The following is a 16,844-nucleotide window of genomic DNA, read 5'->3' as shown; positions in this document are numbered from 1 at the left end:
TGGTCTAAAGACATGAGTGACAGGCTTACTGGAGGAGGCTTGATCAATGCCCTTCATCTCTGACAGAAGAGTGTTGGTCAAGCTCTCTGGAGAAGCATCAGCTTCTCTCTCTGAAATACTAACCAGGTCAATCTGACTGATTCAAGGATCCACTTCTTTCTTTCACTTTCTGACCAACTTGGCCCGATATGAAGGGTACCCTAATCCAATGTGTCGTAGATCCTGAAATGAAGTCTTAGTATGATCTGAGGTCTTTGAAAAAGTGGTGATCCATTAATCCCCAAAGTGTGAACCAAACATCTCTTTCTCTACTCCTCTGCTAGAAACACCTTTCTCTCAGGTATGCCACAAAAGTCATATAAACCCAGGAATCTTGACATGCCCCTTTGAACCCCAAGTGTTTCACTAGGACCCATAGACAAGGTTATTGGGAATTTTCAAGTCCTTGAGCACCTTTTAGGATCCAAACCCCATTCTCGTCCATGTTGAGCTAATATTCACTAGGAGGGTCCAATTTCCTGGGTTTCCAACCCTGCCAGTTTCCCTTTGAATGAGTTAAGTCCATCAAAGAAAAAATAAATATAATTGTAACAAACACTCTTGAGTGATTTAATATCAAATCTTTATAGTAATCAAATGAAGTGTTAAATATTTTTTTCCAAACTGGTACTGCAAATAAGACATCAGAAAGATTAAGAACTTGTCCAGGGCACACAACCCTCAAGATCATGTGTGGAGAGTGGTGACAGAGGATGGAAGAGCAATGACTGAGATTGGGGTCTCTGATGACTTCATGGCTGTGGCATGTCCAGTGCCTGGGAATGTTTCTGTGAAAGGGCACAGGATGCTTAGCTGCTGCAGCAATGCCCTGCATGAGGAGGCTCTGTGCAAGAGCCCTATCAGTTCTGACCTTGTTCTTAGGCACATAACTCCTGAGAAGGAAGGAATTCTTATGCTAGACAACCACAATGTTTCACCAGCTTCACTTCTCCTTTTCCTGCCTGCCTTACAGTAACTTTAAACAATGGACTTTCCTGAGACCTAGACAAAGCTCCTTCGCAACTGTAGATTGCAACTGCAGAACAGCTACACAGATGTCCTAGTTTCTGTAATTTTCCTGAATACAAAGAATAATGGTTGTATAGTCTTTAACCTGATAATGAGTCATATATAAATAAAGATTGCTGGTGTAACTCTTTAGATCTGCATCTCCATCCGAGAGCAGAGCTCCACCTGATCCCAGCTTAATCTTCAAAATCTGTATTTGTGAATCTTTATTTTCCAATCCCCCTTCGCCCCTCACTGGACCCAAGAATTTGGTTGTGGCAAATATGTCTCTCTCTTCCTACAATAACTGAGCTCATCTATGATGCTTTCATAATTGAGGATAAACACAGTACAGAAAAACCAGGGTTTCTTCTTTTATTAGGGAAATGACACAAAGAAATGGGATTTCAGCTCATGTGTTGTTAAGAGTGACTAATCCAACCAGCCCAAATTCTAGTCAGTCCTCAAGATGTGGTTTGCTCAGGTTTTGAGGATCTCAAGATATAAAGGGAAATTTGAGTGATGTGTTGATAAAAGTGACTAATCCAACCAACAGACCTCAATATGTATTTGCTCACATTTTGAGGATCACGAGATAAAGGTGTGGAAACTTTGGGCGGCACATCAGTGATCGCAACTACTGTGACTGGCTCAAGAGTCCTAGCAGGTCTTCATGAGGAATCACCAATGGTTTGGGGGTCCACAAAGAATCAAGGGATTCCTTGATCTTGTTCAGACAATGGAGGGATGCCAAGAGATACCTTCTTCCCCATTGTGTTTCAAGTGGGTAATAGTTCATCTGGCACAAGCACTCATACGCTGGGATTTCTTTGACCCTCAGGCCCTGGGATGGGTGGGGGAAGTCTAATATTTTTCTTTACTCAAGCCTCCACCCGTTGGAGATGGGGGAAAATGGCCCCTGAGGGAAACTAACTATAATTCCATGTTGTAGCTAGACTTGCATGAGCAATTGCTCAAACCAGTTTAAAACAACAAAAAAGGCATCACTTTTAAATCCAAGATGCTATAAAATTTTCTTTTACCCTGGGTTTCTGCTCAGTAAGTTCCTACCTAAATGTTACAAAGGGGAAGACAAAGGAAAATGGCTGACTCTGATCCAAAAGTGCATTCTGGTCTGATAAAAAAATCTTTAGAATAATCACAGCTGTTTCACTTTGGGGCGGGGAGGGAATTTTTATTTTATTTTATTTTATTTATTTATTTATTTTTGTACCGGAGATTGAACCCAGAGGCACTTAACAACTGAGTCACATCCCAAAACTTTTTAAATTTTTTTATTTTAAGACAGGGTCTCAAGTTGCTTAGGGCCTTGCTAAGTTGCTGAGACTGACTTTGAACTTGCAATCCTCCTGCCTCAGTCTCCTGTTTTGCTAGGATTACAGGCAGGTGCCACTACACCTGGCTCTTTTTTTTTTTTTTTTTTTTTTTTTTTTGTACTGGGGATTGAACCCTGAGGTACTTAACCACTGAGCCGCACTCTCAGTCCTTTTTTATATTTTATTTAGAGAGAGGGTCTCGCTAAGTTTCTTAGAGCCTTGCTAAATTGCTGAGGCTGGCTTTGAACTCACAATTCTCCTGCCCTAGTCTCCCAAGCTGCTGGGATTATAGCCATGTGCCACCATGCCCAGTTATGTCTTTTGAGTCCAGTTTTTCTGGTGAATTCACCTTTGGTTCTGTATGCATAAATTAATATATATTTATATATACATATATTTATATATATATACATACTAATCAGTCTTATTTTGTCTGACTGGAGTTTTCTAAACAGTGATGATAATGGGAGTGAATCTGCCCTCATGGAGGACAAGTGACTACTTGAACCTTTGATTTCAATGCCCATCATGGCTGACAGAGTCTACTCCTAATATTCCAACTGTACATTCCCTCCCTCTGACTGAGTTGTACTGTAAAAACAAGCGATAGACTATTTAATTTCTAAAGGATTTTGACAGACACTGTGTGACTTTTTTAACTGTGGAGATCTAATACCTGGTAAAAAAAAAAAAAAAAAACCTACCAAATCTGTTTCCTGTCTTATTTATGTATATTTGTGAATACCTGTGTACTATATATCATGACTACATACATGCTTTTGTCTATACATTGTTTACATGGTACCAGAATTGGCTTATAGATAAATGAATGCTCATAAATTTTAAACAAAATGGATCCAAATAAATTTAAGTTCATGTGATTAAAACTATATCAAAAAGGTCAACTTAGGGACTGGGGTACAGCTCGGTTGGTAGAGTGCCTACCTCGCATGCACAAGACCCTGGGTTCAACCTCCAGCACAATTAAAAAAAAAAAAAAAGTTCAATTTAAGTTGGTAAGTAAAGGTGACTTTGAAATTACTAACCCACACATTTTTCTAGGTGGCCAGATAATCAATGGAGTGTTGGTTTCTATAAAATGTTTAAAGTACAATGTTCATTGCTTTAAAGGATTATTCTTTGGCAGGAATAACCGGCTTAAAATGTTAACTGGGCTGTCTGATATCTTGGTTTTCATGATTAACATAAAGTTCTTAACCTGTGGCCTGGGTCAGTCCCTGCTGGAGGCAGAGGCCTATGGTGCGGCCTGGTCCCTATTGCATGCCCAGGTTGTGCCACTGCACACCGAACTGGCTGAACAGTTACAGCCACTGTCCCAGGCCACCTATATGGGTGAGGTGCGGTGGAGGCTAGAGAGGGTCGGGCACCACCAGCTGCAGCTTCATGAAAGGGCCTGGGAATACAAGGTCAAGTGGGAGGCAGAGGCCTCATGGTCGGTGGGATGGGCACAGGAGATTGACCACTGGCCGGTCAAATGCTTGCAGGAGGAGGAGAAGCGGGAGCAGGAACTCAAGGCTGCTGCTGATGGCATCTTATCTGAAGTGAGGGAAAAACAAGCAGACACCAAAAGAATGGTGGACATTCTTCGAGCTTTGGAGAAACTGAGGAAGCTGAAGAAAGAGGCTGCAGCAAGGAAAGGGGTCTGTCCTCCAGCCTCAGCAGATGAGCCTTTTTAACAACCATCCGCAGTAACTGAGAACACTCATTAAAAAACTCTCTGGACTATATGACGCTGAAGAGAGAGCCCTTAGAGTTATGTTGAAAGGAGAACAAGAGGAAGAGAAGAAAAGAGGATTGAAAAGGAAACACAGAAAAGAAAAAGAAAATTTTACTTCAGAAATGTGAAATCAAGTCCAAGTTACTTGGGGATCCAGGTAAGTTCTCTTTACCCAGTATAGAAAAGGAAAACACTAAATTGGCAGCTCTTTTTATCATGCGTGATTTTGACTTAAGCTAAGAGGTGGTAGGTGTTAGATCAAAGGCGGGTGGCCAGAAAGGAGTCAGACCAAAATTGACTGAACAAAGCTTTATTGGGATCGGCCCTCAGGCGAGATTCACCAGTCCTCCAGAGTAAAGGGCCAGGGAAGTCTTGTCGCAACTCCAGTGGGGTGGCATTTTTGTAGTCTGGGATAGGTGGGGGAAGGTTTGAGGGCTTAGTGTCCCCCTGGAGTTGGCTGGAGATCTTGCAGGGACTTGTGTCCCTCTGGGATTGGCTGGGGATTCCACTGGTTGACAGGCGGTTGCAAGACACCACTAGGATTTTATTTGTCAGTGTCTGATTGGTTGTTCTTTGGTGCATGTGGGCTGCCTCTTACCCTGCCCCCATCCAGCCACCTCAGACGGCCTTAACATTTCAGCCTTTCTGATGATATAAGGTGCCAGAGTTCATCTGGCTATTTCCTGCTTCTTAGAGGGCATCGTGAGGAGAGGGCTCAGAAGTAGGGTTGGTGGGGAGGCGACTGTAAGGGTGCAAGAGTATTTGGTTGTATGTCACTCTGGTGACCTCCCTCATGCAGTTCTGGATGAACCTGAGGAGACAGGGAGCAATCATTAGTAGGAGTCCTGTCACTAATGTAGGAGTAAGGATAGGGATCAGCCAAGTGACAAGAGGGGAGTTTAGTCATTCTGGCCAGGGGTCATTTGATTGTTGTTACTTCAGCCTTTCATTCAGATGTCTGAGAATTTCAACTTTTTTTCAAACATCCCAGTTTCACTGATGTAGTAGCAGCATTCTTCTTTTAAGAATAGACATGTTCCCCCTTCTTCCACTGTCAGGAGATCTAGTGCTGGGGGTTCTGCAAAGAAACTTGGACAATAGATGTTATTTGTCTTTGTAGGGATGACAGGGAGGCAGCAGATGCCTCTACTGCCTCTTGGAGTTACTGTTCTAGCTTCTGGGTGGTAGTGACTGCATAACCAAGTCCTCCTGCCCCCAACCTGGAGGCTGTGAGTGAGGAGGCTAGGGAGAGTCCGACTACCACTGGTAGGAAAATGGCCCATTTCATCCTAGGGATGGGATTCTGAGCAAGCCGGTTTAATTCAGTCACTGTATAGTGTTAGCTGAGGAACTAAAGCAGAAGGCACACAGCAAGTAAAGGGCATATTGGAATCTAATTTTTTTGTTAGGGTGCCATTATACCACAAAAGAAGCCTGGAGGAGCAAACATTGAGGAACAGACCTATATGGTTTGGTTGCAAGGTACCGAGGTAGAGGAAGTGTAACAGTAAGCAAAGTTCTTTGGAAAGTTGTGAAAAAGGGGAATCCCCTCTAAAGGTGGAAAGGGGGGTCTTCTGAGGTGTGGAGGAAGTGTTAAGGGGGCACCAACAAGAATGGTTGTTAGGGGGTCTGGTCAAAACCTACTCAGAGGAAGCAGTCTGAGATGTTGTTGACCCTGGACAGGTTGAGAAGTTGAAGACCTTGATGTATCAGGGCAAGGCATGAGAAAGGATTAATGTTAGGATGAATAGCTGTATTAAGTTGGCATTGGATCTCCTTTTCCTGCTCTTGGATGGTTATGTGAACTTGAGGAACCACCTCAGTATAAAGTCTCCAGATTCTAAGTGTAACTATGGGGCATTTGGCTGTTGGCCCTGTGTAAATTTTACCATCAACCCCCGAGACCCACTTTGGGGTCCAGGGGTCTTTGATGTTGATTCTTGCAGAATTTCCCCAGAGGTCTTTAGAGAAGTGCTTTTTATAGCTATTTTAGGGGCTCCCTCCATATATAATAGACTCCGTTTTGCAGTATGTGTTGGTTTGGTCATACATAAAGCAAATCATACAGGCAAAGCAAGAAGAAAGAGAAATAGTTTTAAAATTTTTGAGATAGAGGATGATATCTCAAACACACCTGTGACTTTTTCTGCTGTGACCTAAGAGTGGGAGTTTCCATCCTGCTGCCATGTCTCCTAGGCATAGAAATGCCACCTGTAGGCTGGGACAGAGGCCTGAGAGAAGTTAATGAGTAGTAGGAATAATGGGGGACTAGCGGGAGATCTTAAGCTTGATGGGCCCCTGCATGGTGGACGCCCAAGACTGAGTATCAGGGAAAGGTGCTTTTTTAAGGCAAGAGACATGGTACCAAGGGAAGTAGCCCAGACTGCTGTCGGGGTGGTGAGTATAACTGTATGGGATCCAGTCCAGCAAGGCTGCAGTGATAAAGGATGTAATTCCCAAAGCAAAATCGCATCTCCTGGTTGAAGAGGAATGATGGCTGATTCAGTCTGTGGTCCAGTTGGAGATGAGGCTGTGGACGGCGAAGGAAAGTAGCAGTCTGCGTGTTCCCTTAGGAGCTTGTGAAAGAGTGTGAGATAGGGTAGGTAGGATGCCAGAGGAGGAGGGGTGATTGGAAAGTTTTGGTTGATTAGGAAAGGGTACCCATAGAGTAGCTCAAAGGTGCTGAGACCTGATGGGGCTCTAGGGGCTGCCCAAATTTGGGTAAGGGTCAATGGAAGGAGATTGGGCCAGGAAAGTTTGAGTTCAATAGTTAGTTTAGTGAGATGATCCTTGAGGATGCTGTTAGCCCTCTCAACCTTACCTGAGGATTGGGGTTGGTAGGGGTTGTGGAGCTTCCAGATGATGTTGAGGCCTTTGGAAACTAGTTGAACACAACCTGAGAGGTGAAGGCAGAACCGTTGTCTGACTGGATGGATGCAGGATTTCCAAATCTGGGATTGAACTGCCCAGTGAGGATGGAGGCAACGGTCTCTGCAGTTTCCCTGGAGGTGGGGAAGGCTTCTATCCATCCTGAAAAGGTATCAACCATAGTAAGTAAGTAACGGAGCTTTTTGAGTCTAGGCATGTGGGTAAAGTCGATCTGCCAGTCTTCGCCTGGCTGATGGCCCCTCATCTGGTGTGTTGGGAGCTTGGGTTTGATGCTCCCTTGTGGGGATACTGTGGAGCAAACAGGGCAAGCAGAGTGGGCCTGCGGGAGAATAGTTCTCATTCCTGGAAGACAAAAGAGATGTTGGAGAAACTGCAGGAGAGGTTTGGGGTCAATATGAAGAGAGTTATGAATGTCCCTCAGTAAGTTGTAAGCTTGCTGCTTAGGAAGAGCAATCTGATCCCCTAGGAAGATCCAGTCATCATCCCCAGAATGACTGCCCTGGGTTATTAAGTCTTCCTCCTCCTGTCGAGAATATTTAGGTTTGATGGTAGTGTATGGGAATGGATGGGGGCTGTTGAGGACTTTGTTGTTAGCCTTTGTGCTATAGAATCCTCTTTGTTGTTATCCATAGCTACAGGGTCTGAGGAATTTTGATGTCCTCGGCAGTGCATGATGGCAACTCGGGATGGCAGCTGAAGTGCCTCCAAGAGTTTGGAAATTATGGAGACATTGACCACTGGTGACCCCTTTGTGGTTAGAAACCCACATTCCTTCCAAATAGATGAATGTGAATGAGCAATCAAGAAGGCATAATTGGAATCAGTGTAGATATTAGCTTGTTTTCCTTTGAATAGAATGAGGGCCCAAATGACAGCAAAGAGTTAAGTTTTTTTGGGAGGTGACCCCTTCTGGGAGGCAGCTGGTTTCCAGAACCGAAGCAGTGGTGACTACTGCATACGCAGCTCTACGGCGTCCATCAGGACCCAGCACAGAACTGCCATCTTTGAAAATGGGTAAGTCAGCTGAGGGGAGTGGATGATCAAAGAGGTCCTCATGGGGTGAGCATGGGACCTCCAGTACCTGTGGACAGGAATGGCTGGCCAGTTAAGGGAGGAGGGGACAGTGGGAGAAGTGTAGCAGGGTTGAGAGGAGAAAAAGAACAGAGTGATGGTGGGATTTTCTATAAAAAGGAGATGAACTTCTTGAATCTGTGATGGGCTCAAGAGGGGAACGGATTTATGGTTTAAGAGGTCCTAGAGTCAATGCGTGGTGTACACAGTTATTGTTTGGAGCAGGGTGAGTTTTAGGGCTTCTTTAGTTAGTTCAGCTGCTGCTGGCAGTGCCTGGAGGCATGGCAGTCAAACACGAACTGTAGAATCAAACTGTTTGGAGAGATGTGCCACCAGTCTATAGGAAGGTCCAGCTGGTTGAGCTAGGAGGCCAGTGGCAACACCCTGTTTTTCATCCATAAAGAGGTGGAAAGGACAGTTAGGGTTAGGGAGAGAGAGAGTAGGGGAGGACGTGAGAGTATCCCTGAGCTTGTAAAAAGAGTTAGCTGTCATATTGGGGGAGGTAAGGGTCCCATGAGGGTTCTCCTTTGCTGCCTGTTATAGGGGTTTTGCAAGAAGCACAAAGTTAGGGACCCAATACCTGAAGAAGCCAGCCAGACCCAGGAAGGAGAGAATGTAACCTGCTGTTCGGGCGGCTGTAGGTCACAGAGGGCTTGGATTCTGTTTGTTGTGAGGCTCTTAGAGGTAGGAGTGAGGAGTATGCCTAAATATGTGAATGAAGAGGTATAAGCTAGGCCTTGGCTAGAGAGACCCCGAGATCCTAGGAAATTAAGGAGTTGAGCAGTGTGAGTTTGGGAGGTTTGAAGGGATGAGCTGCACAAGAGGAGGTCATCCACATATTGCAGAAGAACACTATCTCCCAAGTCACAAGTGGCCAAATCCTGAGCCAGGGCTTGTCCAAAGAAGTGAGGACTCTCTTAAAAGCCTCGGGTTAAAACTGTCCATGTCAGTTATTGAGACCTAAAGGATGTAGGTTGCTCCATGTAAAGGCAAAGAGGTAATGGGAGTCAGGGTGAAGAGGAACTGGAAAGAATGCATCTTTAAGATCCAGGACTGTGAAGTGCATAGTAGAAGGGGGATGTGGGAAAGAAGAGTATAAGGGTTAGGAACCACTGGGTGGATGGGAACAACTGCCTTGTTAATTAGGTGGAGATCCTGGACTAAGCAATAAACTCCCGAGGGTTTGAGTACTGGCAATATGGGGGTGTTACAGGGGGAACTGGTAGGGATGAGGAGTCCCTGAGTAAGTAATCAGTCTATAATGGGTTTAAGTTCTTCCCTGTGGCTACAGGAGATAGGAAACTGGGGACGTGAGGGACATTTAGTTTGAGGTTTCAGTTGGATAAGGACTGGCTTGTGGTGGCTGGCTATGACTGGCTTAGAGGTGTCCCATGCTTGAGGGTTGACCAGGTCTGGGGGCAGTGGTAGAGTAGGTGGTGTGAGGGTGCTAGAGAGTGTGAGAATCAGAGGTAGTAGAAGATGAGTAGTAGTATCCCTGGGAAGAAGTTGTAGGGTGGCTCCTAGGAGTTGGAGAATATCTCCGCCTAGCAGAGGAACTGGACAGGAAGGAATGACCAGGAAAGAATGTGTAAAAGGATGTCCCTCCAGGGCACAGGCTAGTCTAGCTCTTCTGTTTGAGAAGGAGGGTTTTCCATCAATTCCCATAACTGAAATCTGGGAAGGGAACAAAGGCCCAGAGTAGGCAGGCAAGACAGAATAGGTAGCCTCCATGTGCACAAGGAAAGTTATGTACCTACCCGCTACCTGGAGCGTTACCCTGGGCTCAGCAAGGGTGATGGGAGTCCTTGCGTCTGGGCTCCTTCAGTCCTCTGTGAATCCCAACAGCTCAAGGGAAGGGACTGCCTGGCTGGTCACATGCCCACATGGAGGTGCCTGAAAGGATCCAGCCATAGGGCAGTCGCTCTTCCAGTGTCCTGCTTGTTTGCAGGTGGGACAGAGCTTGGAGGGGGGCTGTGGGTTTGGGCACCGATTGGCACAGTGTCCTTCATGCCCATATTTGAAGCAAGCCCCTGGTAGTGGGGAGCACTGGTTCCCCTTTGAAGTTTTCGCTGGAGTCACAGGCTACAGGACTGTAAGCGAGCCTGCCTGACCAGTTCAGTCAATTCCTCTCGGGCATTATATACTTTAAAGGCCATTTTTACCAGATCTCAGATAGGGGACTGAGGGCCTTCCTCAGCTTGTTTGAGCTTTTTTCTAATATCAGGGGCTGATTGAATGAAGTGAGTTGCTAGCACTGTAGCCCCAGAGGGAGATTCAGGGTCCAGTTGGTAAGGGCCTCTGAAAGACAGTTAAGAAATAGGACTGGATTCTCATCTGGATCCTGGGTAATTTCCCTCAGTTTATCAAAATTTGCCACCTTATTGAAGACTGCCTGCATGCCTGCTATGAGATATTGGACTATGCAAGGGCAATGATGGTGGCCCTATAGCCTTTCTGGTAGTTCCAATTGGGCTTGGTTAGTGGAACTGCCGCTGTGCCTGTGGGTAGAGTTATGTTCATCAGGTGGGCTTGGTCAACAAGGTCTTGTGCCGCCTGCTGGATGCGGGCTTGTTCATCTGGAGTTAGTGTGGAAGAAAGGATGACATAGACACTGTGCCAGGTGAAGTCATAGGTCTGAATTCTATCTGAATTCTTTACTATAAGTAAACGAGTCAGCAGAGAAAGAACCCAGGTGTTTCTCAATCTGGGAAAGATCCTGGAGTGAGAATGGGACATGGACTCGCTCGATTCCCTCTGCACCAGCCACTTCCAGAAGAGGACAAAGGAGTTCTGGGTTTGGTGGTGGAAGGGCCTGATGGGATTGGGTGTGAGCACTAACAGGAGAAGAGAGAGTTGAGTGAGTGGAGGGACTTTCTTGGAGAGGAGAAGGAGGAGAAAGAGGAGGAGTTGTAGCTGTAGGAAGAAGGGGGGGTGGAGGAGTTGTAGCTGTGGGAGGAGGGGAGGAAGAGGAGGAGGAGGAAGATTGGCCTGAGTAAGGAGGGCGAGGACGGGAGGGTGGAGCTGAAAGCAGTTCCAGTGGATCTGAAAACGAGGAAGAAGATGCAGGAGAATAATGGGACCGTCCCTGGCGAGGAAAACTTGGGCAGTAGAGTAGGTAGAACAAAGGGAGGGATAAGAGTGTAGATCCCAAAAGGCCTGAACATAAGGCACTTGTGACCATTTCTCTGTCCAGTGACAGTAATTGTCCAAATCAATGAGGATTTGAAAGTCAAAAGTTCCCTCTGGAGGCCATTTTGAGCCATTATCTAAAACGTACTTAGGCCAACCCACAGTTAAGTAAAAGACCAGTTTCTTATTGGGTGAGTCCTAATTTGGCAAAATTAAGATATAGATAACCCAAGGAAGTTTTGGAGTCTAAAGAAGACTCAGTGTTTCCCATGACCTTTCAGTATTACCTGGAGGGTGAACAGGAACAAAAAGAGGTGTTCCAAAATCTGATCGTGCCAACCCAAGAAATGGAGGCGGGCGGGCCAGAGGCTTGGGTGTCTCCTTAGCTTTGGGGGGCCCAGAATGGAAGGTGGGGTCGGCCAGAGACTGAGACATCTCCACAATCTACGGGTACCAAGTGGAATGGGTGGGGTCTGGCGTGCATGCTCGACTTATGGGCAGACCCCCATGATGGAAGGTGAAACCAAAAGGCCAAGGGAAACACAGGAACTTATCCCACTTCTGTTGGCAGGGCAAAGAGAAACAAAGCAGTGCAGGAATTTTCTGGTTCATTTGAAGGAGAGGGTGAAACTTGACCCTGATGGGGGAGGCACGGGGTTTTGGTACCAAGTGTAAGATCGGATGCAGGTGGCCAAAAGGAGTCAGACCAAAAGCAGCTGATCAAAGATTTATTGGGATCGGCTCTTGGGTGAGATTCACCAGTCCAACAAAGACAAGGGCCCAGCAAGTCTTGCCGCAACTCGGGCAGGGTGGTGTTTTTGTCATCCTGGAGAGGCGGGGGAAGGATTGAGGGTTTAGTGTCCCCCTGGGTTGGCTAGAGATCTTGCAGGGACTTGTGTTCCTCTGGGATTGGCTGGGGACTCCACTGATTGATGGGTGGTTGCAAGATGCCACCAGGATTTTATTTGTCGGAATCTGATTGGTTGTTCTTTTGCACAAAGCGTGGCTGCCTGATACCCTGCCCCCATCCAGCCACCTTAGACTGCCCTAACCATAGGCAACAAATGATGCCTTCTGATTTGAGACTCTAAACTACATCATGCAAGTCATGGGTATTAGGTCCTAGGCTTAACATCTGTGCACCCATTTTAAAATCTTACTGCCACTTTATAAAATAAGTTTCACTTTCCTGCCCTAGAGATAAGTTTTGCTTTCCTGCCCTAGAGAGGTGCTTGCAGAGAAACCAAAGTTAAAAGATAGCTCCCCATTCCCCCTTCCCTTCGCCATCTGTTAACTGACCTAATTAAGATATCTCCTCAATTGTCCTATCAGCCCATCGCAAGGCTTTACACAGGCAGCTCATGCTAGCCTACGCAAGCAATCCAAACCAGCTCTATAAAATACCCCAGAGTTAAATTTTCCCTGCCCTCTCTCACCTTTTCTGAGCGGAGGCCTTTGTCAGACTCGGACTGACAAATAAACTTTCTATGTGTGGATTTCCTTGCCTGGTTTCTGAGTTGCTTGTCTGCATTGCACTTTCCTTTCAATGAGTACAATAAAAAATGTTTGATCATTTTGTCATAATCATAGGCTCAGTTACCCTGCTTCTGAAGTACCCTCAATATCAAGCACAATGGCGTGGTATCCTGTCTTTTCTCTTTCAGATGAGTTCCTGCCTGCTCACCTCCTGAAGCCTTTCCCACAGTATTACCTCCGAGCTGAGCACTCCCTGCCAGCACTCATCCAGATAAGGCATGATTGGGATCAGTACATGGTGCCATCCGATCATCCTAAAGGCGACTCCATTCCCCAAGGATGGGTCCTTCCCCTGGTCCCCAGCAAAGACATCTGGGCATCCGCCATTAAGCTGCATTAGGAAAGATGCTCCAGGAGTGTGGTCCAGCCAGCGCTCTTTCCAGCTCTAAATATTAGTGGTGCTGCCATCTTGTGCTGTAGACTAAACCATAACTGCTGAACTCCCTGTGTCATTGCCCTAGCCTGAAGTTAAGCTTTCTTATATGCTCTGTCCTGGCCAGAGGTACCTCTTGAATCAGGAGATTAATATGGTTCTGCGGGAAAGGACCTAGGTGAACTGAGGTTATTACCCCAGGCAGTAACCTTGGTTAAATTTGCCTCTGTTTTGAGGGGCTTGGTCCAGAGTGACTTATTAATTTAATCTAGCTTCCTTGTATCTTGATGGGTAAGTATACTCAATACATTTAAATACTCAGAACGTGTGTGCTGCGTGGATTTAGCAGCCCTTCACCAATAACTAAGTGTAAAGTCACTTGCTTCCCAGAGAACCCTAACTCCGTAGAGTAAAAGTCAAAAGTTTGACTTTCAGTTTTCTTAATCCTAGTTTTGGTGTAGCTTGGGAGACATCGAGTTAGGAAGATGGCAGTGGTTACAGTTTGGGCTGCCAGAAAACATCATGGCCTTGTCTTAGTGGTCATGCAGAGAACATAGAAAATCTGAAGAGGACCCATACTCAAATTGGATGATGTTTTAGTGGACAATGACTTTATTTTCCTCATGTTCCCCACTCTAATGAAACCACTTGGTTTTTGAAGTTGCTAGGTGTCTACTTATTGAGAATCTCCCAGGATAGAAATTTCTCTATGGGAGTGGGAAATTAATCTCACTCAGTCACACTGTAGGAGCTGGTTTAGCTGTGGAATTTTCTTAATAACTCAAGCTTCTCAAAACATCCATGTAGTCATAGTTGGGGGAAAAGGAAATAAGAATGACAAAATTTATTTTTTATATTAATTAATAAATACCGTTGTGCTTAGACATGATCTATCTTATGGCATGTCAGTTTTTTGTTTTGGTTTGTTTTGCTTTTTGCCAATCTTGTTATTTCTGAAAATTAACTTCTGGAAAACTATATAAACATCACTTTTAGTTTATCAAGTTCTTGACTGTTTCTTCACAATTTTTTTTTTAACGGTTTTTACGGTTTTATTTAAGCACACAAAAAATGTGCCCATGAACTGTCTATTCATTTTCTTCACTGCGCAGCCTGGCGTTGGGATTGGTGACTCTGATGGCGAGTCGGGCGGCTCTTTCCACAATGGCTTTGCGATTCTTGGAGGAAACGTTGTGAGCAATCTCAGCACAGTAAGATTTGTTGCACATGAGCAGCACTTCCAGCTCCTCGATGTTGTGGACCAGGAACTTCCGGAAGCCACTGGGCAGCATGTGCTTTGTCTTCTTGTTGCTCCCATAACCAATGTTGGGCATCAAGATCTGGCCCTTGAATCTTCTCCGCACCCTGTTGTCAATACCTCTGGGTTTCCGCCAGTTGCGCTTAATTTTGACATATCGGTCTGACTGGTGCCGGATGAACTTCTTGGTCCTCTTTTTGACGATTTTGGGTTTCACGAGAGGTCTGAGGGCAGCCATGATGCCGAATATAGATGGCAGCCACCTCCACAGGCAGCGCGGAGGAAAAGAGCTCTTCACAAATGTTTTAAAAAGATATTCAATGCTTATCTATCAAGATAATCTTGTGTCTGTTATGTTTTGTTACTTTGGAAAACTTATATGCACGTGTGTTTACACAAATGGTATGAATCTACATCATGCACAACCATAGAAATGAAAAGTTGTAACCCATTTATGTACAATGAATCAAAATGCAGTCTGTAAAAATAAAAAAAAAATTAAGAATCAAAAAAATATATAATGCTAAAAAAATTAGTTTTGTATATATTTTAAAGTCTGTTAAACTATTCCTCCACTGGTTACATAAGCAACTGTTATATTAGGCTATTATACATTAGTTGACACTCTAATACATGTGGCTAGGGATATGTATACATCTAAATGGTTGAGTGTTTTCTAAGCACTATGTAAAACATTGTAAAATTAGAGCTTACGTAGGTCTAATACAAGCAAGGTAACCAATTAGCACTGTCGTTTGCAGGGTGTATCTGGCATGAAAGAACCGCACTGCCATTTTAAAAATTTGTTCTATTTTAGTTATATGTGACAGCAGAGTGCATTTCAATTCATTGTACACAAATGGGGTACAACTTTTCATTTCTCTGTTTGTACACAATGTAGAGTCACACCAGTCATGCAATCATACACATACATAGGGAAATGATGTCTGTCTCATTCCTTCATCTTTCCCACTCCCTTCCCACTTCCCCTCATCTTATTCCACTCTGCCAAATCCAAAGTTCCTCCAATCTTCCCTTACCCCACCCCACATCATGTATCAGCATGCACTTATCAGAGAAAACATTTGGCCTCTGGTTTTGTGGGACTGGCTTATTTCACTTAGCATGATATTCTCCAACTTCATCCATTTACCTGCAAATGCCATAATTTCATTCTTCTTTAAGGCTGAGTAGTACTGCATTGTGTATATGTACCACATTTTCTTTATCCATTCATCTGTTGAAGGGTACCTAGGTTTGTTACATAGTTTAACTATTGTGAATTGAGCTACTGTAAACATTGACATGACTGTGTCACTGTAGTATGTTGAATTTAAGTCTTCTTTTGGGTATAAGCCAAGGAATGGGATAACTGGGTCAAATGGTGGTTCCATTCCAAGGTTTCTGAGGAATTTCATGCTGCTTTCTATAGTGATTGTACCAATCTGCAGTCCCACCAGCAATGTATGCATGAACCTTTTTCTCTACATCCTCGCCAACACCTATTGTTGCTTATATTCTTGATAATTGTCAATCTAATTGGAGTGAGATAAAATATTAGAGTAGTTTTAATTTGCATTTCTCTAACTACTAGAGATGTTGAACATTTTTTCATATATTGATCAACTTTATATCTTCTTCTGTGAAGTGTCTATTCCGTTCCTTAGCCCATTTATTGATTGGGTTATTTGTATTTTGGGTGTTAAGCTTTTTGAGATCTTTTAAATACTGGAGATTAGAGCTCTATTTGATGTGCGTGTAGTAAAGATTTTTTTCCCATTCTGTAGACTGTCTCTTCACATTATTGATTGTTTACTTTGCTGAGAAAAAAAATCTTTTTAGTTTGAATTCATCCCATTTGAGTCTTGATTTTATTTATTGGGCTTTAGGAATCTTATTAAGGAAGTTTGATCCCAAGTCAATATGATGAAGATTTGGGCCTACTTTTTCTTCTCTTTGGTGCATGGTCTCTGGTCTAATTCCTAGGTCCTTGATTCATTTTGAATTGAGTTTTTTGCAGGGTGAGAGATAGGAGTTTAATTTCATCTTACTGTATATGGATTTCCAATTTTTCCAGCATCACTTGTTGAAGAAACTTTCTTTTCTCCATTGTATGTTTTGGCACCTTTGTCTAGTATGAGGTAACTGTGTTTATGTAGGTTTTTCCCTGTGTCATCTATTCTGTACCATTGATCTACCTATTTATTTTGGTGTCAATACCTTGCCATTTTTGTTACTCCAGCTCTGTAGTATAGTTTAAGGTCTGGTATTGTGATGCTCTCCTGCTTCACTCTTCTGGCTAAGGATTGCTTTGGCTATTCTGGGTCTCTTGTTTTTCCAAATAAACTTTGTGATTGCTTTATTTCTAAGAGGAAAGACATTATGATTATGACTATGAGGATTTTAATTGGAATTGTATTGAATCTGTATAGCACTTTTTGTATTATGGCCATTTTGACAATATTA

General features: G+C 44.1%; 1 protein-coding gene and 1 pseudogene across 1 annotated transcript; one reads left to right on the top strand and one right to left on the bottom strand.

Moving 5' to 3' along the window:
- The first annotated feature begins 3,718 nt into the window (after positions 1 to 3,718).
- Positions 3,719 to 13,234, top strand: LOC124978265 (programmed cell death protein 7-like; annotated as a pseudogene).
- A 964-nt stretch (positions 13,235 to 14,198) lies between these two features.
- On the bottom strand, positions 14,199 to 14,658 carry LOC124977417 (60S ribosomal protein L32-like). The gene has a single exon (XM_047540954.1). The coding sequence runs from the start codon at positions 14,614 to 14,616 to the stop codon at positions 14,209 to 14,211; it is 408 nt and encodes a 135-aa protein (XP_047396910.1). The 5' UTR covers positions 14,617 to 14,658; the 3' UTR covers positions 14,199 to 14,208.
- Positions 14,659 to 16,844: the final 2,186 nt, after the last annotated feature.

This window comes from Sciurus carolinensis, chromosome 2, assembly GCF_902686445.1.
Source record: "Sciurus carolinensis chromosome 2, mSciCar1.2, whole genome shotgun sequence".
NCBI classification, from domain to species: domain Eukaryota; kingdom Metazoa; phylum Chordata; class Mammalia; order Rodentia; family Sciuridae; genus Sciurus; species Sciurus carolinensis.
The sequence above is the reverse complement of the archived record's forward strand: the minus strand, read 5'-3'. Positions and strand labels throughout refer to the sequence as shown.